This window comes from Sebastes umbrosus, chromosome 17 (assembly GCF_015220745.1).
Source record: "Sebastes umbrosus isolate fSebUmb1 chromosome 17, fSebUmb1.pri, whole genome shotgun sequence".
In the NCBI taxonomy this organism is placed as follows: domain Eukaryota; kingdom Metazoa; phylum Chordata; class Actinopteri; order Perciformes; family Sebastidae; genus Sebastes; species Sebastes umbrosus.
Genome location: NC_051285.1, coordinates 3,248,323 through 3,274,736, shown reverse-complemented (window position 1 = coordinate 3,274,736; position 26,414 = coordinate 3,248,323). Strand labels below are relative to the sequence as shown.

General features: G+C 43.2%; 1 protein-coding gene across 1 annotated transcript in view; it reads right to left on the bottom strand.

Moving 5' to 3' along the window:
- Positions 1–211: 211 nt before the first annotated feature.
- Positions 212–26,414, bottom strand: part of LOC119475548 (polypeptide N-acetylgalactosaminyltransferase 10-like) — a 95,508-nt gene continuing 69,305 nt past the window's right edge. Inside the window, exons 7-12 of the mRNA XM_037748357.1 lie at positions 19,611–19,728; positions 14,577–14,684; positions 8,679–8,900; positions 7,534–7,650; positions 6,076–6,225; positions 212–5,140 (exon numbers count right to left, since the gene is read on the bottom strand). Coding sequence (XP_037604285.1) covers positions 4,976–5,140; positions 6,076–6,225; positions 7,534–7,650; positions 8,679–8,900; positions 14,577–14,684; positions 19,611–19,728 — 880 coding nt within the window. The 3' untranslated portion in view covers positions 212–4,975. The remainder of the gene's footprint in view (positions 5,141–6,075; positions 6,226–7,533; positions 7,651–8,678; positions 8,901–14,576; positions 14,685–19,610; positions 19,729–26,414) is intronic.

Below are 26,414 nucleotides of genomic sequence, written 5' to 3'. Positions count from 1 at the left end.
TCAGTCAGTGGTGACAAGTGCTTTAAAGGACACGGCTGAAAAATACATGAGAATGATATTGTATCACCAATTTTAGATGAAATGCAGGAAATGTATATCGGTTTTTAGTTTTAGTTTGAAATACTTCTTTTAGTTGACACTTCTAACTTGGTGGCTTGGTTTTCATCACTGTATTCATCGAGTTAGTATTTAATTCACCACCACGGACATGTTTTCATCCAAATATAGAAACCTTTTTTATTTTACAATTCCAGCAAAAATATCATACAATTCCAGTTTAATTGTACAGTTTGTTAAATATCTAAATACACTTTTACAGTTGCAATGTCAGTAGAAAAAAATATTGGATATTTTTTTTTTATGAGATACAAAATGTACACGTCCTTACAAATCAAAATTCACACACATGTACACAACATGGTGTGACTGGCCCGACGCTGGCCGCTGACATTAAAAACCTTTGCGCTTATAAAATAAGATTTCTTTACACTGCTCACCGAATTTTAATCTGAAAATGCACCACTTAAATAGAAAGTATTTTGAAATCACAAAAAAAAATGGCAACACAGTTACATTGGCCTTATTCCATAAAGTGTGGAAAAGTATATAAATACAAAAAGAAATGTATTTGAAATGGTTATCACAGAGATTTATATGTAGCTGATACACAGTAATAAGTTGTTTTGATACTTAAAATACATAAAAGCTGGAATAAAGCGAATGTAAACTGTCACCATTAAGACTCAACCCAAATTACAGTTTGATGTAATAAAAACATACTTTACATGTGCAATGGAAAGGTACAATGTACTCTGATAAGCAAAACATAATAATGATAAAAAAAAAATCACAAATAACAAACTTTAAGGGATACAGCTAGCAACATTTTGGGCACCAGAGAGATCACAGGTTCTATTTCTGCAGTGACAATTGATTGATTTTTTTTCTTTTCTAAAGCTCAAATGAGCGGTCCTGTAAATAGTTGCTGAGAAGATGGACTTGGTGTAGGACACAGTGATGGCGCAGACGTTCATAAACACTTTGACATAATCCAGTTTGCTTCAAATCCCCCTGGATCTGTCCCACAGAACAGGACGGTGTCGCTGTTGGTTCTTGCTGAGACTTGTAAGTAATTATGAGGTGGCTGCACCCTGTAAGTCAGGAGTGTTGGCTGTGAACTTGAACTTGTCCAAAGGCAGTAAAGGCAGGTAGTCTACTGTGTACAAATACTACTTATTGAGCTACTGTTTAAAGCCGTACATCTATTGGCCACTTTGGGGCTGAAAATATCTTTTTTTTGGCTACTAAATGTTCCACTGTTTTCACCAGCTAATCACTGATTTTGCCCGTCTGCTCTTTGGCACCGGGCAGTTTGGCATACAGGCGGTTCATCAGATTGTATTTGGTGAAAACAGCAGCCTGCTGCTTCTGGAAACGAGACCGATGAGAGTGCCAAAACTGCGAGCCAATAGAGGCTAAAATGCTCCGTTGAGCTGCTTCCAATGCAATTGCCAAAGTTTAGAAAAAGTACTAGCAAAGCTAGTATGTCGGCAGAGGTTTAACGCACATCAACATCATCGTCATGGCCTTAGTATGGTATTTGCAAGAATCCACCATCCTTTTTATATCGAAGGATTAGCTGACAGGAATCAGGTTATAGTGAAATAATGTAGCTACACTGTAGTGTGAGGGCCAGCCAGATGTTATCAAACTGTTCTGCAGGATAGATGTGGGAATTTTATACTCGTAAAACAAACATTTTTGCTTCATGCGCCACTGAGCAACTTTGATAGGAATGAACGGGGCCTTGCCTCCAAAGCTGTGTCCGGTTCTCTTTATACACCCATGCTCTCAACACGTATTACAGTGATACAAAAATAACTCTTTATATTTGAACCAGTGTCTCATTTCAGCCCAAAATGTTGCCTTGTGTATTCATCCCTCTACACATCATTGTCCACAAGTACAGTGTTCGTATTAAACAGTCACAACAGTCCTTCACAATAGAGTCACATGATTGAACAGCCTGGATTGCACTACTGATCCAAACAGGACTTTGAATAACACGGTTTTAAAATGAGCAAAGAAAACAAGAACTGTAGGAAACAAGTGGAATCAGGGTGTTAAAAAGGTCAGATGGGTTTGGTCCTATTTGGTCCTGTAGTGGAAGCCTGGCTACAGCAGTGACTCAGTGGTCTGAAGCAGCAATTCCCGCGCTCACCTCTTAACAATCTGACAAGTCGTCCAGGCGTGGAGCTAGAAGGTCACAGAAACCCTGAACTTAATTTGAAACTATGCTCTTCTATCAGGAGTGCAAAGTCAGGTTTTTTTGTTTTTTTCAAGCAAGACAAGAGGCCATAATGAGTCAGATGGTGACTGATGGATTTTTGCAACAAAAACAAATGATATGCGAGTCACTTGTTGGCCAAATCGTAGATGCATGATGCACGGGCTGCCAACTTTATAATTAGTCTATTCACCTCAAGCTGCCCCGCCAATTTTTTCCACTTCTGGTTCGAACGCAATTGTATTTGTTCTTCCGGTTTAACGCCAGCAGTGCTATCCAGCAGCTACACTGCAGCCATTAAAGTTTATCAACTGTAAAAAACTTTCCTAAAATGGACATTTGATAATGATAAAATATGCAACTTCAATCCAGATTTGTTTGGCAATTTATCTTTCTTGCTTTTGCATGATTGTGCACCCTACTAATCATCATTTTTATCATCTGGATCAATCTAACCTGCACAGGCAATAGTTAATTTAGCAAACTAACGCGTCCAAGCTAGTGTAACTTGTGATTTACCTTGACTAAGGTATGTTGAGGATGACTTTTTTGTTTTGGTCTACACCTGACTGTTAAAATCTAACTGAGCACAATGATTGAAATGGCACGTACTGTACATTGTTCTGCTCCGCACAATCGGATTAGAGAATGGGTGCAGGCGACAGACCAGAACATCACGTTGAGCAGGAAACTAAATCATCATCAGCTGAAGCGCGGGATCAAAACGAACAATAAAAGAACATTGAATTAAAAAAACAGAAAGAAAAAGCAAAAAGGATTTAAAAAAAAAAAAAAAAAGTTGGTAAACAACAACAATTCCCTTTCCCATAAAAATACTTTGGATTGAACAGGTGGGGAAAAAACAACAACAGCATCATGTCGTGATTAAAATAGAACAGAGGTCTTCTTAGGGCTATAGTTAACTTTTCAAGGCAGGAGGAAAATATGGTGGAAAAAAAATCTTTAGCTCTATTCACAGCCAGCAGTTACATGTGTGTTCATTTAGAACGCCATACGAGAGTCACAAAGCCGGTGGCGCCTCCGATGTCCTGCACCAGAGTCGAGGACGATTCACACGGAGATTCAAGGAAAAGATTCTCAAGGAAAGTCCTGAATTGAGTGAATTGTCCCCTATTCTGATGTGGACATCTTGGCCCACACGCACACACACACACGCACACACACACACACACACTCTGAAAACACACATCTAGTCCTCTTCCAACAAGGCACAACGATTTCATTCAAGTTTATCATTACACAAGTGCTTTATGCGTTTTAAACCCACATTCGTCTCAATCCCAGAGCTACCTCGGCGAGCCCATCCCGAGTGATTCTCCCATTCGTCTCTCCTCCCGGCTCACACTGTACGCTAAAGTGATGTGTCAGCTCGGCAGCCGGCCAATCGGGGCGGCCCTGCTGTGAATCAGCTGGCCTGCCAGTCACATAGCTAGTCATCCGGCCAGGCAAAGGCGTCCCGTTTGCAGTCCTGCCTGCTGCTTTGCGCAGTGACGTGACCCCGCGCTCGGCAGTCTGTGACGGGGTCGTTCCGGCGACTGATGGTGGGGAGCAGCAAAGGGCGCGCAGAAAGCAAGGGGGAGACTCTAAGAGGTGTGACAGCAGTTCCCGCCCCCACCACCGACACCACCACCACCACCACAACAAACACACAAGCCCTTAGCCAGCAAGAGTTGGCCCGCACAAACCCTGGCGTTAGATAGCACTCGCCTCTGGGGGATAAAAGCAGAACGTGGCACAGTGACAAACCCGCGAACGACTCATCGGCAAATACAGCAAGGAAAGCACAGAGCAGAGGAATACGGAGCAAGAAAAGGTTTCCGTTACACTTTCTTTGTCAACATTCAAAGCAGCTCGGCCCCACATCGGCCACAGAGAGGAGGAGAGCAGACCGGGAGACTACAAGCCAAGGCGGGCGGGGGAGAGGTAGGAGACACAAGGGAAGGAGGGAACAAGGGGTGGATGAGGGTTGTAAAGGAGAATCAATTCACCAGGTGATTTTCAGAGTGGTTCTGCCTGGCTTCACCCAGGTGTCAGGATGACTTTGGCTCAGCAGGAGCCCCCCCCCCCCCCCACCCCCCAGGGAGGTTGTCAGAGCTGGAGAGACATAAGGGGATTTGAGAGAAGGTGGGCAAAGGTGCAGTCATGCAGGCAGATAGAGACGGACGTGCAGACAGAGGCGGACCAGCAGAGACAGAAGGGGGGAAAGAGATGGAGACAGAGGATAAAGGTAGATAGACGGAGAGGGGAAATAGAGAAAACTGTGCGAGGGAAATAGATAAAGCTAGAGAAAATTTGAAAAAAGACAAAAGGATTGAGAAAAGAGAGGAGAGGAATGTCAGATAACCGAATCGACGGCAAAATCAGGAAGTGAGACAGGCCCGCCGTTAAAGAACAAACACAACTAACACACAAAATCACCTTTTAGTTCTAGAGTTTAACTCAGACTGTCCTCTAACTGATGTGTTTAACCAACTTCCCCCCGCGGTATTCCCATCCTGCCACAGTCTGAGCGCCCCAAAGAGAACCTCGGCGCCAGGTAACCGGGGGAACCAGAGTAAATGTAAAACCCCATTTTACAGCATCAGCAGCAGCAGCAGCAGCAGCAGATCCACGTCTGCGTGTGTCAGGAGTCTGTTTTTTGTTTTTTTTTATGGATGATGCAGGGCCTCAGTTGGCGCCCCGGTTGAAGTTCTCCAGCACGGTGCCGTTGGTTTTCTCAAACACCCACTGCTGGGTGGTGGAGGAGGGGTCGCACGTGTTCATGAAGACCCGCCGCTCGTTTGGGCTGCAGTCGATACAGCTGTTACTGACGGAGTGATACAGACTTTTATCCTGGAGGACGGGGGGTGGGAGGGGAACAGGAAGGATTGTAAAAAGAACAAAATGATTTACTCGGGAAGGACTCAGCCAGATGTTTCAGAGTTGGACGGCAAAGCGCTGCGATACGTCTCTTTAGTATTAATTAACAGGCATCCATTTTTAAGGATTCTGTTATACTACAGTGTTGTTATTTGTGTTGTTGTTTGTGTTGTTGTTTGTTATTGACGAAAGATTTTACAAAAGGTTTGGTGTGTTTCATGCATGTTTGTAATCCCGAGGGGTTAAAGAAGAAAAGAATCTACGATTTTCTATCCCCCAAAAAACAGGAGCGGCCTTGATGTTTTGCAAAGTATCCGTATGTGCCGGTCTGGTGTATCCAAGTTTAACATACCCTACCGGATGGTTTAGCCCATTTACTACATATTATAGCTTTCCAATGAAATTTTTTTTATTCTTCCAAAGCATGAAATAACTTATTGTGTCTTTTAATCCATCACAGTATGGCGATGACACTTTAACCTTTCCCATTTAGCATTTTGTAGACAGTATTAACGATTAATAAGTGTTTATAAGACATTAAAATATACTTATTAGCAGATATAAGGTCTCGTCTTTTTGCTTCTACGTGTTTATTGCTGCTCGTTTGTGTCGTGAAACCACATTAAATCCTAGAAATGTTCCAGAAATACAAATGTGGCCTCCTGGACGGCATGTTTTTTGTATTTAACTGAGCTTAAATGCATAACAACAGCATAATGAGGTCCTTTGAATCTCCATCTGCTCCCAGGTAGACTCTGTTTAAATGTGCTAAACTTTATAGAAATGATTAAGTAGCCTTGAAGTCATTTATTTTGAAGCAGTTATGGTTTTTAGCTTTGTTGTTTTGTAAGACTGTTGTTTGGTTTTGTGAGACTGATATATAGAGATAATGTGTTTCCAGTCGGTACCTTTCTGTAGCGCCACAGCTGGTTGCCCTTCATGCCGTGACAGTCGTACAGGGTGACGGGGCTGTTGTGCGAGACGGCGTCGAAACAGACTTTCTTAGTGTGCATGGGGTCGCCCACCCGGATGTCCTCTCTCCATCCGAATGTGAACACCTGCAGGAGACAATTGATTTGACTGTGAACATTGCAGGTATATTCAAATACACAGGATGAACTGATCATAATCAAAATCAAAAAACTATGATGTACACAAACCTTTAATATCATTATATAATATGACTAACTTCGATGATGAAGACTGTGTCACTGTAAAGGGTTAAAAGCTATTAAGTGAGATTGTTTAGTCAAGCTTCTATTTCCAAAGTCAAGAATTAACTTTCGTGATTCACTTTTAAGCTAACACAGCAGAGAAGCCCTAAACGTGCTTTGGATGAAATCTAAACATCATCTAAACTCACATGTTGACAGATCTATCCTCAAAGCAACTGAGCAAACTCCATCCAATGATTGGAAAAATCTGGAAACAGCTGGCATGGCGTAAATTATAATTTCAGCATCTGTGTAGCTGTGAGGATTGTTATTGCAGCTTATCCGACAATAAATATATTAAAACAAAAGAAGTAATCTTGTGAACTGGAGGAGCGACGGACGGCCACTTGGACGTCACGCAGACTTTCTGAATAATTCCTCCACTCGTCTCGTAAAAAAATCAAAAATCCTTGCAAGGACAGCTGCCAGAGGGCCTCCTGCGATTTGCAGTGAATCAATTTCTCGCTAGCGCTGAATACAGATTTTGCAACTGTGACACAGATTAAACTACATTGCATCTTCAGATTAAAGCAATTAAAGTGTCAGAGCTCGGAGGCGCGGTGTTTTCAGGCGGTGGAAACAAAAAGGAGACATTCAATCCATCAAGGTTGTATTATGAGCTGAGCTTAAAGACCCTCGGTGTGACGTGTGAGAACAAACAGACTCCTTTTAGAACAATGCAAAGATAATGAAGCGGGGCAGCGCGTGTGTGCTGTTTTGTCTCGGTAAATTCATTTGACGTGAATGTGTGTTTAGCAGAAGAGATACATTTTCAGAGGAGACAATATGGATATATGCATGGATACCTCTAACCCATAATGCTAATATCTCTAATACTCCCATGAAATTAACTCCCAAGAAAAGCAAAATATGAATACCGCATTTACTTATTTTAAATATTTAATAGAAATCATTATTATTAATTCATTATATGTATTTTTAGTGTCTTTCAGTTTCATTTCCTCATGATTTGTTTCACATTTGTTACTCTCACTGTATTACACTCTTTCAACTTCTGCTGTAATGGCAACAGGATCGAAGTTAGGTTGTTTTTGCATTACTTAATACTCAATTCCTTCTTCCGAATCTTCCCCAAAAATCAAGCCAAAAGATTTTGAACAATTGATTCAATTAAATTTCTTTGCTGCTCACCTGTCCGTGGCTCCAGCTCACCTCGGCCCGGCCCTTCACGCAGCTCTCCAGACGAATGGGAGTCCCTGATACAAAGTGTTTACTCTCCATACACATGCTGCTGCCCGCGTTACGAATCTACAACACATAACAGCAAAGTCACGAACAAGGACACAAAGGACGGTCAGCTGTTAGTTAGCAGACATGATCATCAATCATAAAACAGGAGCTTTTTAAGTCTGCAACAGTGACTGCAGGGTTTTATTATAATCAAACAGGACATTACGCACAAAATTGTTGAGGCAGATTGAAGTTTTAGAATAAGACCCTTAGTTATTTCGGGAGGTGTATTAATCTCTGATTCACATTAAATAGATGTGCTCTCTTCTCTCTGAGTGCAGCCGCAGTGTGACGGACAGATAGGATTATTAGAGCCAACTGGACAAAATTTTCTTGACAGCCTCTACAGTTATTTTAGAAGAAGCTGTTAGTAGTGATTACTGCAGATTTTTTGGTCTGATGGTTATATTGAAATATCAAAACAAAAATGTTTTTAGACCGAAACTCTGGCTCAAACAACTAGAATTAGCGCCTCGCGGTTGTACAGTATGTCTCCGCCAACCAGTCGAGTTGCAGTTTACATCCAAAATGTCATCATTTCATCCCGTTAGACATTTGTGTGAAATTGTCATAATTATGATTTGAATTCTTGAGTCAAAAATGTATTTTGTGACGTCACAGTGACCTTTGACCACCAAAATCAGATCATGTCGTCTTTGAATCCAAGCGGACGTTTGTGAAGAAATTCCTTCCAGGTCTTCCTGAGTAGGGATGTTAATAATTAACCAAAAATCTTGTCGGTTAACAGTTAATAATCGGTTAACGAGGGTCGGTTATCGGTTAAGAACATTTTTCAAAATTAGCATCCCTATTCCTGAGAAATTGCGTTCACAAGAATGGACCAGACTGTACGTACAGACGGATGGACGGACAACCTGAAGAAATAATGCTGTCGCCGGCGCGGAGACATAAAAACATATTCCAGGGAAAAAACCTCTCAGAAAGCCTCGTGATGATGTCGTCATGATGTCATGGTTTCAAACATTGAGACGCATTTCTCTCACTCTCTCTCCTTTCAGTGTTTAAGGTATGAGGGCTGACTGTACCTCTCCCCAGGCAGCAGCAGGAGGCTCAACCGGCGGGTAGTGTTTGGGCAGATCCCAGGCCACCTCGCTCATGAACCACTTGAAGTTCCTGCAGTTGAGGCGATTCCTGAGCTCCTTCTGGGCCACCATGTCTCCCGCCGACAGGTGGCGGTACTCGGGCCGACGCTGGTAGATGTATTCGGCGTACTCATCCATCCACACCTCGGCCACGCGCTTCAGGTTCTGAAATCACAGAGAAACAGAATAGTGGCTTACGTTTTTCGAATACTTAAAGAATGAAAACATCAGAGACACAGTGGCAATATTCTTGCGACTGCTAGAGGGTCTGCTTTGCCTAGGTTAGGTTATGGGCATCATCAATGGACGTAGACCAAAATATCTTTGTTGCGGTAAAGAATAAGAAGCAGATGATTGTAGTACATCAACTTGAACACATCCTGCCTCCTGATCAAACTGTTTGCTGGACTGTCATTGGGTTGTTTTGATGCTAAATTAACTTGCTTTCCCTCTCTGTGTCAGACAGTAAAAAACACTGACTTTAAAGTCTTCAAGTCAACCGGCTTGTTCACAGATCTGTGTGTTTCTGGACATCACATCTTCATTGAAACACAGACTAAGACATCATCTGTACATCCTTCATCTGACATGACAAAATGATCAAAGCTGCTCAGTAGAAAGGCGGCCAGTCATCATACGGGACCTGTCATCGCGTCCCAGAAGGCGAGAGAAGCGACTTGTCTCTAGTCATGAAAGCAGTTACAGCACTGAACTCAATTATGTGCTAATTTACAGGGTGGCTTCATAAAAGACGAAGTCTTTCTGTCTCTTTTTTCCTTTTCCTCTCTGACAGATGCAGCCTATCACACCATCTCATGCAACGCCGATCAGACCGAGAAGATAGCTTCATTTTGAACTGAATGAATACCACCACACTGGTTTGGTGAGCCCAGAGTCAAAAACAGGAAAGCATTGTTCAAACCTAGAGCTTTATTTTAACAACAACATATTTATCCGCCTGTCTCTGTGCTCCTCGTGTGAATAAACAGGTAGACGTGAACGGTTTCTGTGCTCTGGAAAGAGAGATAACTGGTTGCTCGGTGTGTTTAATCGTAAGGCAAAACGTGTCGGGTGCTCTTGGAAAACGGGGGGAAAAAAATCAGGATAAACAGGAAGGCAATCCAGGCACTCCGAAATATCAAAAAAGTAGCAACGAGGAAGAGAATATATTAAAAAGCATTTATTGTAGAGGCTAAATTATTTAAAAAACCAACATGTTTCAACCACTGTAGGTCTTCGTACAGGGCTTACTAACAAATAGACAAGGCAGATGTGTTGCCTCACCTTTGTGGTATCAACAACCAATGGGAGGCAATCACATGATCATCATAATATTACTATATGTAAGAAAATGTCAAAGAGATAACACAGAAACAAGTAATTCATGTCCTTCATTAATGAAACTACTACTTTACAACAGAGACTGCAAAGCAAACATGGGAGCCTCAGGATCTCTCAGGCGTCTTTTTGTGTAGAAAAAGCCCTCCTCACATGGACGAGACAGGCGGTATATGACAAAAGGTGGTGTTACAGTTAATGAAATCACTTTGTTAATAGGTTTTATCTGAGTTAATGTTACCAAAATATGTGCTCTACTGTATCCTGTCAGTACAACTGTACTTTATTAAAATATATCTTATCTATAGGCTACATATCTACAGACTATCAGACGAGGCACGCAAAGTGCATTAGTATCATGCTGTCGGAGATGTGTCGGTGTTTTTGTCCCGATGCTTGTATATACGATAGATGCACGAATATGTAGGATATTACTACTGACATTCATGTAATATTCACGTCACAACGTCTGCTGTATTAGCCGTGTGTTTACTACGTGTTTATTTGCATATAGAGATCCGATCACAAGCTGGAGAAGCATGTGGAGACGCAATCTAATGCCAGGTCTGAACAGACGTACTTAAAGCCGTCCACTTGTGATCCGATCACTGAGGACGTATGTTAAAGTCAGGTCTGAACAGAGCTTCTGTTTCCATATTTGACTCAGTGTAAGCATCATATCGTTCCAATAAAGTGTTGGAGGAAGCAGATACAGGATTTGTATGTGTGTTATGTCAATACAGTGTGACACTTTCTTTTTTAATTCTATATAGCAGCACTATCACGCCGCAGCAGTTTTGACGGTAATGATGATAGAAGCCCGGAGCATGAAGCCTGGAGCAAAAAAAGGAAGAATCCGAAGCAGGTTGTCTCTTAGTTTCACTCCATTTTAACACTGAGCCACCTGCAGACGTGGCGTTAAACCTTTGACAACAGCACCCTCCTGCCTGGGTAAAATGATGTGCCAAACTGAACTGTGAGAAACACGCGAGTAAAAAGGCAGATCATTTTAACTTCAAGAAATAGGTAACAGAAAAGTGTCAGACAGGAATATCCTGTAAGTGGCCTTCTTGTATAATGTGTCTGTAAGTGTGGCCTACATACATAATAGAAGCAAATGGAGAGCGCTCGTCTTACATCACAGTTGTCCCAAAACATTCGCTGGCATGGGAGCGGATTTTTTTTGCATTCTTTCAGGTTTTTGTATCTCAACTGGCTCTTCTTTAATCATTAAATTACTTTTTATGACTGCAATTATATGGTGTCACAAGTGTTTTCACTAGACCACAACGAAAGCAAATTGGAATTAACTGCAAAATCTCTGAAATGACAAGCAGGCATAATGAAAGACTCATTATGAGAGCATCTAATTTCAGAATGAAACTGAGTGGAATAAAAAAAAGATGAGCAGGTGACTGGAACTGTAAGCACCGATGACTGCAGGGCAGACAGCTTCACCAACAGACTCTTTAAGCTCAGACAATTGCAAACATGAAAGATTTACGCCGGAGCAATGGGAAACGCATCCATCTGAAGCCTTCGAGGTGTGAAGGAGTAAAAAAACAAAAGAAAACTCTGTGTCACGGACGCATGTCTGGGAATACAGATGGTCGCAGCCTTTGGAGGTGTGGATGGTGAAATGAATGAGAATACTGTACAGGTTCAGCGCGCCTCCCAGGAAAGTATAAATACAAATCGTCCAGAAGAAAAGCCTCCAGCCACGCATACACACTCACACGGAGTCTCTGTAGCGCAGCTCATCGCCTGCAGCCAAACTACTGGGCTCTCCAGGTGAAGTGAGGTTCAGCGGTTCTATCTCCCTCCATGTTGACTGGACGAGGGAGGGTGGGGGACTCTTCTTCCTCCTCCTCCTCCTCCTCATTCCTCTACTCTTGGATGAGGAATCACTTATGCACACACACACACACACACACACACTGGATTGTCTGTGAATGTGTCTGGAAGGCCTTTGTTCTGCTGAAGGGACTCGCCTGCTCTAATGGTGTTTTGTAAAATAACTACGGTATCTTTAAGTGCCAATGATGTCCTCTAAATGCACATTAAGTGAAAGAAAGATGTTTTCTTTCTCACCATGAAATGATTAAATGGATGAGAAATGCCTTCAATATCAATAATGTTTTGATATTAAAACATCATGAAGGAAAGCGAATAAGATGGGTCTAATTCTCTCCTCAGGCGAAGAATTTTTAGACCAAGACTGACGGTTCTCTTGGTGAACCATGACCAAAACCTGATACCATCCAAACTGTTTGTTGACTCCCCTCCAAAGACTACTACAGCAAGCTAGTTTAGCATGTACATATACTTGGGAGACTGTCTCTTTTTCTAAAAAAAATGTCTCTTTTGCCAACAGCGGCCAGGCAAACGTGTCCAAAATATGATTTTTTGGTGCATGTATGACATGTGTGAACAGCAATGCAACCTCAGTCTGAACAGTCAAGTCATATTGGAATTCATGTGACTTGTCGCTGTACTGTAGAGCGTCGTTTATCACAATTCTGCGTTGTCCTGGCTCCGACTACCACATCTACACACGCACACCTCCATACAGAAGTAGCATACGGCAGCTGTTGCTCCACGAAAAGCCAGAATTATCATCCTCGTCCTTCGCTGGCTTCCACCCTACATCAACTTACAAATGAAACCGTAAACTTTGACGTCCATGTTTTCTTTCATACGACAGCGTGCTGCATGTGGCGTCTTTGTTAGTGTTCTTTCAGGACCGTGATCAGAATCTCATATTGTCGTAGTGTAGAGTGGGTTTCTAGAGCTTTTCCTCTGAAAACAGCTGCCTACATGAAGTCAGCGACTTCAGCCCTTTATTCATTCTCTGTAACTGCAGTAATGCCAGTAATAAAAACCTGAATTATATCAGAACGGTTTGTATTTTTAATCAAGATTTACACGGTATAATTATATCGACTACAGTTTCACTCGTACCTGAGGAATACCAAACGAACGCACAACTCAACTGAAACAATCAGGCCCGCTTTTTATACTACAGTTCAGAGAAGGACACCGGGGACACATAACCGAATTCATCACAGCCTCGGGTACAGTAAGTAGTTCTGCATTGTTAAACCTGTCACCTGTCTGATATCAGCATTCAGCACAGCCTGAGCGAGGGGCTAATGGTCAGTCCGACGAGGCGAAAACAGAGACCGAGAGGTTTAATTACATATTCAGCCGAGCCAAACAGAGCCAGGTGTCAAACCGAGGCTGACTCATGCATAATGAATAATGTTCAGCTACAGGCCACATGAACACTTTTTAAACATTTCTCTCATGCTGTGTCGAAGTGTTGAAGCTCACATTGAATAAATAAGCTTGAGCTCATTATTGGAAAACTGTAAGTTGCATATTGAGGATACAGGGGTTTGATTCGTACCCATAATGCAACTCACAGTCCACCTGCAGCTCGGTGGGAGATTTGGCTGTTATACTAGTAACATGGTGGGTTCCACAATATGTGGAATAAGTACGTAATTTAAAACCCACGATCATAAACAGCAGTGACACTCGGCTATTTCTGATATTTCTAATATAGTGGATGGATTTTGAAATGTGATTGGAGGGAGGGACAATGAGGGAATCGGAGGAATCAAACCTCCAGGAGAACAGCAGTGAGAGAGGGGAGAGGGAAGTCGAAAGCGTCGGTGGGATGCATATTTTATCATCTTATCAGAATGAGATAATTTATATCACATATAATATATCATTTATATCGTTTAAAATACATTATCAGTGTGTTTTTCTTGCAAGATTCGCTCGCGGCATACGGAAAAAATAGATCAGACAGCGCAGGATCGCGAGCCAGAAGCGGAGCGCCGAAAGGACGCAGGCAGCGCTTCTTCTGAAAATCGCGGCGCTTCATACAGCTCCTTTTGGAGCCATAAAAGGCTTTATAGAACTTTTCTTCACCCACTTGTACTCCCTAACAGCTGTAAATCATTTGCTGTGTAAAGTCAATGGAGTTCCCCTTTAACAAAAGAAGCTTAAATCTTTCATGTTGTCTAATCACATGCAAGCGCACAAGAGCTTTGCCTGATTTACTTTTTTTGATATTATGTGCTATACATACATTTTAGTCAATACCAAAATAAAAAAAAAACATTGAGGTTTAATATGCAGTCGTTGTTTTATGTGGCAAAGTCTGGCGGTATCTGATGTTGAGGATTCTGCCGCCACCCCAATACATTGAAGGTGATTAGTGATGCTTTAAGTAGCCAACAAATACATTTGAAAGACAAAAAAACAAAGTCCCTTCTACTCAGGGTTATCCACAGACCTCGCTATTCACAGTTGAAGGTAGAAAATACCAAAAAAATCTGTTCATTGCCATTCTGTTTACCTCCACACATTCAATTCAAAACATTTGACCATGAGATGTTTGCACATGAACATAAACAAAGACAACAAAGCAGACACCCCCGTGTGTCCATGTGTCCACATTAACATGCTATAAAACGATCTGAGACTCACCCTGGCCAGGCTGACCCCACCAGGAACTTTGTAGGGGACGTACTTCCTGTAGATGTGTCCCACCCTGGAGCAAGGGATGTCCTCCATCCGACCACCGCACATCCACACCTACAGGGAGAAAGAGAGAGAGAGAGAGAGAGATTCAGCATAGTGATAAAGACAGTATGAGGTCAGGGTTTGGTCAAAGCTGCTGCGCTGGTGTTTGTGTAACTGAGCGGTGTGAATATCAGATGAGCTGACAAGGTCAACAAATCAGAGAGATGAAAGAAAAGTGTGAAAAAAGACAAAGCGTGGGAAGACGTGATGAAGAAAACGCAACGGGGAGCAAACAAGGTTAGGATGTGAAGAAAGGGGAGAATGGAAGAAGTGGGAGGATGACAGCGGGACACGGAGAGATAGTATACTGTATGTACAGGGTTGGAGGGGCAGGTTGATTGGGCCATACATCCTAGGAGAGAAGGATAGAAAGAGGGAGAGGAAATGCCCGGGGAATGGGAAAAGGAAGTGAGACTCATGTTTAAGACCAGATAGACTAATATTATGTTAGGTTATATAAAAGCTTGAATAATTACAGATACTAATCTTCTTTTATGGAGAGTGCAGGAGTGAGAACACCATTCAAAACAACTCCACCAAATGACTCCAAAGTTCATGTGTTTGTAGATTACACAGAGACCAGAGAGAGAGAGAGAGAGAGAGAGAGAGAGAGAGTAAACGACATCAAAGAGAACAAGACGAGTCAATCATGCTTAGCTAAATGACAAAGACTCAAATTGGATTTGTTATGCTTCCTTTGGAAGGCAGAGACACTTTTCAACTCCACAGGGTCGGAGTATTTCGAAATTTCAAAGATAGATTTTGGGGGATGGATTACTTTGAACCTAACCGTTTCCACTTTTCCAACAGGGGGTCTTTAGGGGGAGATAGCAGGTCAACAGTAGATGTCACATAGAAGTGGTTTACATCATCTGAAAGCTGGGAACCTGGAGATTATGCAGCTCAGCACTTGCCCCAAACTGCATGTGATAATCATAAAGTGGGCATGTCTGTAAAGGGGAGACTCGTGGGTACCCATAGAACACATTTTCATTCACATATCTTTAGGTCAGAGGTCAAGGGACTCCTTTGAAAATCACCATGCCAGTTTTTCCTCGCCAAGATTTAGCACAACTTTGCAGCGCTATTTAGCGTTCTTCTCGACATGGTTGATACCAATGGATTACTTAGATTTTCTAGCTTCATATGACACTAGTACATTCACTCTAGCTCTAAAACTGACTCTCCCACAACCTCTGAAAAAAAGTAAAGTCACCCAAGGGCTCTGGTGTCCTCAAGGAGTGGAAGAGGTTAATCAGAACAGTCTGAGGTCAGAAGGTCAGACAGTTTTTTTTTACTCAACATATTTATAATTTCCACATTCGGCATCGAAAGAAACACTTGCCAGTACACTGCTGAACTGTTTGTATTGCATACATATTCGACTAATCATTCCAACATCAGCTAATTGATCTCACAATTAGAAATGGAAATCACCTGTTTGACCCCCTTTGTGCAGTCGGTGTATTCTCTATTATTCAAATCAATCGTATCCGATATTAAACTTTTTAAATTGTGATGCAGGCGGCCTCTCATGACTCTATACGATCACGACCAATCTGGGTTATTCATACTTTCCTTGACCGCTCTCTGCCACCTTACAGCACACCGTCCTCCACAAACTCTCAAATCTTACTCCTACTCCAGTCGTGCCTGGAATCTCTCAGTTCTAGTCTGGAGAACTACTTCAACATATAACCAACATTTCTCCCTTTTTTTCTTCTCCATACTATGCTTTTATTGAGAATGACTTGCAATGTCTTAACAGGCTGGAGTTTGGTGTCTTTCCCAAGGACGCATGTCTGATGATGGACTCCTTCCCTGACTGATGGACTTTCCTTTTGGACTTGATAATTTCCAGTCAGTTTGTTGTTATTCTGCATCGCTCCCCCATCCCCATCCTCCAGAGTGGACATCAGCTGGCTTCTATTTCAATTCAATTACTGCCTGTCAAGTTTGTTGCACCACTCCAGCTTGGACAAACAGAATCGGGGGAGGGAAATAACAGATTGAATCCTCCCTCTCCACATCTCGCTGTAGGGAAGGTCTGACCTGCTGCGCCAATCCCTTCCATCGTCTTCATCCCAGACTGAAACACTTGAGCTTAATAACAGGGGCGCCTCGCGGCAGGAGGGATCAAGGGTTTCAGTTCAGCGTCGGTCGGATTAAATTGAAAGTCTTATCACTCACCTCGAACACACAACCTCTACAATCTGTTCACCTCAGACTATGAAGACACACCACACCACTATGGCATGGGACGGCATTACCGTCTCTTTTAAAAAATAATTATAACTTTACTCATATAGTGCTTTTCAAAAACAAGTTACAAAATGCAATGAAATTTTCTGAAATATTCTACAATGCAGATGGCCATATCGACCCATTGCCCCAAACAACATCAACACATAAACACGTGATTAATCTGACTAGTTGTGAGTGTTGGCAGTCACCTCACTTTGTGATAAGTCATGCAAATGAGGACTATGGAGGTTAATAGACAAATAGACACATTTGTTGTCCATGCATACTTAAAAAGCTACCCTGTGGAGTTTCACGCTTGATCAAAAGTATATAATGCACAAACTGCTTTATATCTATGACTGTAACATGCTCAGAAACAAAGTAATGGACCACTGAGAGCAGGGAAGAGGCAGACTGCAAGCAAGCAAACATGGATGTAAACAACGGAGGGTTCAAATTATTTCAAAATTTGGCTTTGCATATGTTTTACAAGGAAATGCATTTAATATGTTTGTTTGTCTTGCTTGACTTAAATGTCTGTTTGCTCTGCTCACTAGCTGTTATTTCACACTCCCCCTTGTTTGACCTGTTCAAAACAGCAAATGGAAAAGCTTTCATGCATGTCATATATGTTGAATCACTATCATTTCAGTATCAACTTGAAGGGCACTCGGAGAGCGGAGACCTCCGCTATAAGGCCAAATGCCCTATCTCGCAATGTTAAAGGTTCTCTATACGACATTCAGAACATTCAGATAGCAGCAAACAACTTTTTGCAGTGTGGTTTCCTCGGTCCATGCTACACCCTTCCACCAAGTTTCATGAAAATCGGGCCAGAAGTTTTTCCGTAATTCTGACAAACAGACAAACAAACCGAACCGAAACCTCCTTGGCAGACGTAATCAGGCAAAATAGAATAACAACCAGAGTATACATTAATATGAAGAAGCAGCAGAAGGTGAATATAACACAAATGTCCAATCAGATCAAACTACCCAACAGCGGCCTTTGTGCTTAATTGAGTGAGACGACAAAAGTCCTTACTCATTCAAACTGGAATTTGATTATTGTGACGGGCCGCTGTGTCCGTCCAGAGCCCGCTGACGGAGGCAGCGGAGGATGGGGGGAGACGAGTTCTTATAACATGCTGGCCAAGTCGCATGCAGTTATGGCTACCCGGTAGAATAATTCATGCTGAAGCACCAGACAAAAGCATAACCTAATATGGTATTCTGAGTATGATTAATGTGGAGAGTCGTCCATGCTACGGAGTATGTTCAGCTCAAATGACTGAAACAAGACTGGAAACCATAATGAGGAAGGCCTCACAGGCTCAACAAGTCAGCTATTTAGTTAAAGAGCTGTGGATACACAAATCAAATAATAGGAGAAACATACGGAACACACTCTTTCCTCCTTTAAAAGCAATTCTGTGTCAAAATACAGATGATTTCCGATGCATCTAAATGAGTAATTGCCCGTTAACTAGAAGGAGCTCTGGAAGAAACTGGGATATACATTGTGCACAACAACAGTTGAAACTTTGCCAGTCCCATTCTGTGATATACTGTGAATAAAACGCCACAGTATAACTTGAATAAAATCATTGAGGCCTTTTGAGTATTGCTGGGTATGAAAATAACAACAATCATTACAGTAACAATTACATACTGCATACTATATGTGTGACTATAAGTTTGCAAAGTAAGCCTGCGATACGAGTGTGAAGTTCAATTAACGCCAGGCTGCAGTTGATTCAGTTTAAAGTCATGCATAGACTACATTATTCCAAAGTAAAGATGAACAAAATGTATCCTAATGTATGGGATATCTGTGACAGATGTAATTCCTCAAAAGGTACTCTTGGTCATACTTTTTGGTTTTGGTCTCAGATTGTCTCTTTTTGGTAGGAAATCTTTAATTGGTATTGTAAAATGTATGATATTCAGATTGAACCGGCCTTGTTTGGTTGCTCCGAAGCTTCTCTTGCATTACCACGCATTGTACCGCAGACCCTGATGACTGGTATGGTAGTAGCTCAGAGATTAATTCTAAAAGAATGGAAGGCCACCAGCGCTTCTTGTTTTTCTCGATGGCTGAGGGAGCTAGTTTCAGGGCTACACCTCGAGAGGCTTCGAAGCAACACACGTGGTTCTCAAGAGAAATTTGAGTGTATTTGGTGCCCAATTATTAGACACCTTGACTCCCCCGACTGTTAGCTGAAGTCCCTACTGCGTGACATCCAGTTTGGCTATTCTTTACTGTTCATTCCCTGATATGACACAGGCGGAAATGTGATTTTATCTTTGTCTGTCTAGCCTAGCTATACTGTGGTGGATGTCTTTTTTTATTTTTTTTATTAGTATTATTTAATTTTATATTAAATATTTATTTATTTATTTATTTATTTATTTATTTATTTATTTATTTATTTATTTATGTATTTATTTATTTATTATTATTCTGTGTACCCCCATGGGGTTGGTATGTTTGTGAGTCTGTCTGCAGATGTTACTTCTTTTTTTTTGTCTGTTTGTGATGAAAATAATAATAAAAAAAAAAAAGATATGCAAATAATGTGGACAAACATAAAACATGGAAGGACCATCTCACATTCAAAATTGACATGGAGGTGTCAAGGGGATGCTATTGAATACAGCTGTGTATGTGGGGGTGACATGTTTCAGTTGTTACCTTGAAGGAGATCTCGTACTGTTCTCCTCCCCAGATCTCCAGACCCGTGTCATACCCTCCCAGCTCCCAGAACCACTTCCTGTCCACAGCAAACAGTCCACCTGCCATCACTGGTGACCTGCAGGACACAAAACAACACAGTGACACACAATTAGGGACAAAAAAGGAACAACTTCCACTTCTCCATCCATATTTTTCCTCATCTCTCAGGTGCGAAAACATACAAACAAATAGACTAAAAACATCCCACAACTTTTTTGGAGGGGAATCAGAAAATGTAATAAAAGTGTGGTGCCTTTTAAAAAAGGACAATATGACATCATCCTTATATCACCATAACCAACATAAGATGATCTACTCTCTGGTTGCTGTCATGCTTATGATAACTGTCATGGTGATTCCTGGTTGTTGCTAGGGAGTGCTGCACGGTTGCCAGGGTGTCATATGTGTGTGCGGTAGTAACAGAGGCAGTGCTTATGGTTCTGGTAGTATGTAGTGTTCTAAGGGACCATAGAGAGAGACAGACACTGGGTGTCCAGCACCACAGAGAGAAAGAGAGGATGTGTCTGACATTACAGTCACGTCTCCCTATATAATACACACTCAGCAGTTAACCTTATGGCACGCAGTGAACTGAGATTTCAGACACTTATGAATCATCATTTTGCGTCATCACTGGCAGGTGTTCAGTCGCACGACTGCTTTTCAAATCTATAAAATAAGACGTGTTGCATTGTGGGGTTGTGAACGCGCCATCGATACTACTTTTGTTGTTACATTGGTGGGGATTATTGAAGGCCAAATGAACACGGTGAAGAGTAAATATGGTGCACTATATAGTGAATAAGGAGGGATACCAGACAGCCAGACGGAGACGGAGTCTGACTGTTTCAGCAGCATAGATGAAGCGCAGTGACACAGACTGACAAATGCAGTAATGAAACAAATAATGAAAAAGATAAATTCAGATTTATTTTTGTTTCTCTCTTATTCAATATTATTTGTCCACAGAGTAGTAGTCCAAATGAATTTTTTTGTGTTTTTCTCCTAGTTTTATTGTAGGTTTTGTTAAAGGGACAAAATGATGACCTGCAAACATTTAACAGCGAACTTTCAAGACTATAGAGACTGAGTATTTAAAGGGACTGTTTGTAAGAATCAGAAATTGCTTGTTAACGGCGACACCTGTGGCCATTAAGTCAACGAAAGTCAGCGTCCTGTTGCTCGTGCTTGTGCTCGCTCTACATAGACATGAACGAGCATCGCTCAAAACAGTGAGGCGACACACATCAGCTAAAAGCACAATATCACTCTATATTTCAGAGTTGATGTTAGCTGACCAGACGAAGGTCTCTCCATGAATCACTGCTGATCCTGGTGTTGGCTTTTCCTGCTTCAGCCTCCCGACCGCAGCCGGAAGGAACAGGGGAGACACCGGAGTTTTGGTCGGAGACGATAACGTTTCTCTCTGCGGAGCCCCGTCACTTCACAAGACACGGGAAACCTCTGTTGGTCTGGAGGAGCTGCAGCATTTATTTCTGCACAAACGTCCACTGTACATTCACTAGATATTCTCAGCGCTAAACTAACTCTTCTGCAGTGTGGAGTGTGCGCGCATGCACGTGTAGAGGTGGAGCGAAATAGTGAGAGCAAGCGTGGTGTGTGAGTGAAGGCAGGCAGAGGAGCAGAGGAGCAGAGGACTTTTGGTGCTTCTGTGTAGTTTGTGTTGGAGTCTTGTCTAAACAGCGTAGCCACACGCGAGCGCACATGGGACACCGACCCGGATTGATTTATACGTGGAAGAAGTTACAAACAGTCCCTTTAATACTAAAACTATTTTAAACATTTAAAACATTTTTCACTTGATTATGTGGACTACCAGTACACTGATCTACTGATCAGGGTGTTTATCTACAGATATGAAGGAACTTGTTCATGCTGTAAACGAGCCCTGGCTTGCATATAAAATAATGTGTATGCGTCATAACTCGGATTACTGTGCACTGGCTTCACTCAACTTGTCTGCTCTCCTACTACATAGCTCAATTTGATCCTATAAGCTGGTAAATCACAGGGACCTATTTCTGACCACAGAGGATTGAATGAATCAAGAGAAATGCAGTCCTGTCTAATATTTTATTACTGTAGGTAAGTCAGAGACAGAGTTTATTCCTCCCCAGAATTGTGTATTTGCCTGCTGTAGGCGCCTGCATGTGTTTAGCAACCCAGTGACAGTCTGCACAGTGCAAAACCAATTAACCCATCCGAAACCATTGTGATTTCTGACTGGTATGACAAGCTCTGCGGTGCACAAACATAATGGTCCTCAGCTCAGAGTGCAGAGGGAGCTCACTCTCGGGAGTGGAACTAAATGAAATATGTTGAACGGCTTCTCATCAGGACATCAGTGGTAGAAAACATGAGGAGCAGTAGGGAAGAGAAAGACACTTTTTCATTTAGAGAGCATCTTGTGTATTGAACTATGAAATAATACGTGATAGATCGTGGTGGCTGACCATCGTGCTTGTCCATACAGAAAAAGGTCTTGCACTAAAGATGCTTTTTGTCCATGTTTTTGTATGAGGTCATTTAAACCTGCGTTCTTTCTAACAGCCAGTAGGGGGCGACTCCGCTGGTTGCAAAAAGAAGTCTGATTGTATAGAAGTCTATGAGAAAATGAGCCTACTGCTCACTTGATTTATTACCTCAGTAAACATTGTAAACATGAGTTTATGATCTCAATCTCTAGTTTCAAGTCTTCTTCAATACAACATGATGTTCATTTAGTAAATGATGGTCCCATTTAGAGTCAGATAGACCATAAAGCAGGGGATGCTTTAGGGCAGGGCTATCTTGCGATTGACAGGTCGCTACCACGGCGTTGTCCTGTCTCAGAGTTGTTGTGTTTTCGTCTCACATCTTTAACCCTTTCACAGTGTGTTTTCAGTTCATTAAAGTTAATATTAACATTTTGGTCGCCTAAAAATGTCTTATTAAACGTTCGGTTGTTCTTAGCTCCACCCTCTTGTGTCACTTCTGGTTACAAAAAGCCAAAATGCCAAACTCGATGCTTCAAAACCGTAGTCCACAAACCAATGGGTGACGTCACGGTGACTATACGTCCACTTCTTATATACAGTCAGAGCCAAAACAGTGATGGGTGTCTTCATACTGAAGGAGAGGCAAATTTTGAGGATGTGTGATCGTGTAGAAAGCCGAACCGGAAAGATGCTAGAAGAGCAAATTTGACTTGAGGTGATGACGCGTCCGTGTGAGTTTAAAATGTTTTGACTTTGGCAAATAAATTGTGCTCTGTGACTCCACTTCATATTGAGAAAAGAGGGAAAAGGCAAGAAAGTGTAGGAGAATAACAGAAAGAACTGGAGTTTCTGGTAAGCCTTTAGATCAGTCAGAAGATCAGGCTGGAGTTATGGTTCAAAGATACACGTCTCGGCGGATCTATTCACAAAGGTGGTGTAACCGTAGGTCACAGAGGCTCACGGGAGGCTAACACCTCCCACACCTCAACAATGCCTTGTGAGGATTGAGCAACATCGTTGGTTGATCCAGCTCCTGCTGGGAGGTGGGTTTCTTAACCCACAAAACAGATACTCACAGTCACACTCTACTATCAGTATGTTGACTGTTGGTGGCAAATCAACATGGACTGTACAAACAGTTCATGTTGATTTGAAACTCTAAGCAAATAAAGTGAAATAAAACAAACATGTCAGGGATGGGGTCACAAGTTCATTAAGTCTAGTCAAGTAAACATGAGTGAGCCCTCAAATAATGACACATTAAACCTTGTAGAATCCACAAAAACAACAGATGAGGTCACCGATATCTCACTCTTCTCTCCGCGCCTCCCTTTGTTTGGCCCTCTGAGACCTTCTTCCAGACTGTTCTAAAGCTTTATGACTGCAGTCTATTGTCTTTCTAATAAAGTGTAGATCTTAAATCTGTAGAAAACTGAGATCCAGGCTTGACAAAACTTGTGTTTGTCACACTGCTGATTTGACTTGCCTGACTGTGAAGTCTGAGCAGTTCATTGTCCAAAACGAGAGTTACGTATGTAACTACGGTTCTATGAGTTCTGGATGACTGCCAGAGGCAGTGTTTAACACTGGATGTTATCCATCTCGCGCACGCGCAGGTCGAGTATTTAATATCAACAAAGTCACATGTGACCTGGGATGACGTAGTTTATATAAGCCCACGTCATCATCAGAGATGTCCCTCCAGAATCTTCTCGCCAAGATTCCGAGTGACAGCCAACTCTGGCAGTCATCCAGAACTCATAGAACCGTAGTTACATACGTAACTCTCGTTCTATTTCGTTCTTCCTGACTGCCAGAGGCAGTGTTTAACACTGGATGACGACTACCAACGTAGTCACGAGGAAAACCCACCTCACCGGGAACGGCCTGTGGATTCCTGAAAGACCACCGATGCTACTGCATGGGGAGCAGCAACATTGACCCTGTAAAAACGGGCAAAGGTGCATGGAGTAGCCCAGCTGGCCGCAGCGCAGATATCACTTAGGGGGATCCCCCGTAGTGCTGCCCAGGAAGTGGAGACACTCCTGGTGGAGTGGCCTCTGATATTAAGAGGTAAAGGCAGTCCTTTTGACCTGTATGCTTCCTCAATGGCCTGAACAATCCACCTGGAAAGCCTCTGCTTGGACAGGGTGTGCCCTTTCCTATGGCCCCCATAGCAGACAAACAGACTATCAGAGCGGCGAAAGCTCGCAGTCACCTGTATATAATGCCTTAAGGCCCTCACTGGGCAGAGCAGTTCTGCTGACTTAGCATCTTCACCCTGTAGGCATGAAGGGTCATAAGCTGCCAGCTCAATGACCTGATTAGAGTGGGCCGGAGCCAACCTCTTCGGGAAAAATGATGGGTTAGGCCAAAGTGCTACCCCTGTGCCATCCGAGTTCCAGCGAATACACGTTTCACTCACTGACAAGGCGTGAAGTTCACTCACACGTTTTGCTGATGCCATCGCCAAAAGGAAAGCAACCTTTACTGAAGACCACTCCAGCCCCGACTGATCCAGAGGCTCGAAGGGGGGGAGACAAAGGGCTTCTAGCACCAGAGGCAGTTCCCACGAGGGAACCTTGACAGCCTGCGGGGGGTTCCGCCGCTGGGCTCCTTTAAGAAATCGGGTCACCAGAGTGTGAGACCCCACGGTCTGGTTATCCACTCTGACATGCCCGGCTGAAATAGCAGCTACATAGACCTTCAAGGTAGAAGGAGAGAGTTTCTTCTCCAGCAAAGACTGCAAAAATCTCAGTATTATTGGCACAGAGGCACTCTGAGGTATCTCCTCATGAACTTTACACCACTCTGAGAATATTTTCCACCTGTTGGCATACAGTGCCCTGGTGGAGGGTGCTCTTGAGTCAGAAATGGTTTGAATTACCGCCTGGTCACATACCCTTAGGAGTGGGTCCGGCTCCTCAGGGGCCATACCCAAAGCTGTAGGCGATCCGGGTTCGGATGCCAGATGCGGCCCCCCAGCTGTGAGAGCAAGTCTTGCCTCTTGGGCAGGCACCATGGAACTCCGTCCAGAAGCCTGTGCATCCCTGGAAACCAGGGTCTCCCCGGCCAGTTTGGGGCGACCGACAGGAGTCTGTTGTTGCCGTGCTGTATTCTGTGTAGCGTTACTGCTATCAGTGGGAATGGTGGGAAGGCATAGAGGAGGCAATCTGGCCATGGGTGTGCCAGGGCATCCTGTCCCAACGGGCATGCTGTCTCCGTCAGGGAGAACCAAAGAGGGTAGTGCGTTGAGGCTTCTGAGGCAAACAGGTCCACCTCTGCTGCGCCATATTTGCGCCATATCTCCTCTACCACCTCTGGGTGGAGCCTCCACTCGCCCGCGGGGGGTTTCTGGCGGGAGAGAAAGTCTGCCACTACATTCTGTGGCCCTGGCAGATACATGGCCCTGAGGCTGGAAAAACAAGGGAAAGCCCATACCAGAAGTCTCCGTGCCACCTGTAGCAACCGGGTTGATCTGGTGCCCCCTTGCCGGTTTACATGGTAGACAGCTGACTTGTTGTCGGACCGTACAACAACATGCCTGCCTCTCAAATGTGGTAGGAATTTGCGAAGTGCCAAATATATAGCACGGAGCTCGAGCACATTTATGTGCTCCGCCGCTTCCTGTGCTGTCCAGAGCCCCCTTATCGCTCTGTGCTGCCATACTGCCCCCCAGCCGGAGGGCGAAGCATCGGTCACCACCACCTCGCGACGTGAGGGAATCGAACCCAATGAGATGCCCCTGGCCAGATATGCCCCGCAATGCAAGGAGGCATCGGCTGGACACCCTGACTCTCTTGGATCTGTGGGACTTTGGATCTAATTGGAGACAATTGATCCAAATTTGGAATGGCCGTAAGTACAGGAGGCCCAGTGGCACTACTGATGTTACTGACGTCAACATACCTAACAGCCTGAGAAACAGGCTGTACCTCAACCTCCTGTTCTTCCGGAACCGGAGGAGGAGCTGGAGTATGGCGTTTACTCGTCTTGGTGTTGGGAAGGCCAGCATATGGCGGGAGTCCAGAGTTAAACCAATGAACACTACCCTTTGGCTGGGTATGAGACAACTCTTGGCATGGTTGACGGTAAGGCCCAACCTCGTCACGTGATGCAGAAGGGACGCAGTGTCCCGCTCTGCCTGTTTCCTGGTCAGAGCACAAATTAGCCAATCGTCCAGGTATGGGAGGATAAGCATACCCCTGGCCTGCATTGGGGCGAGTGCCGCCCTCATGCACCTTGTGAAGACCCGTGGGGCAAG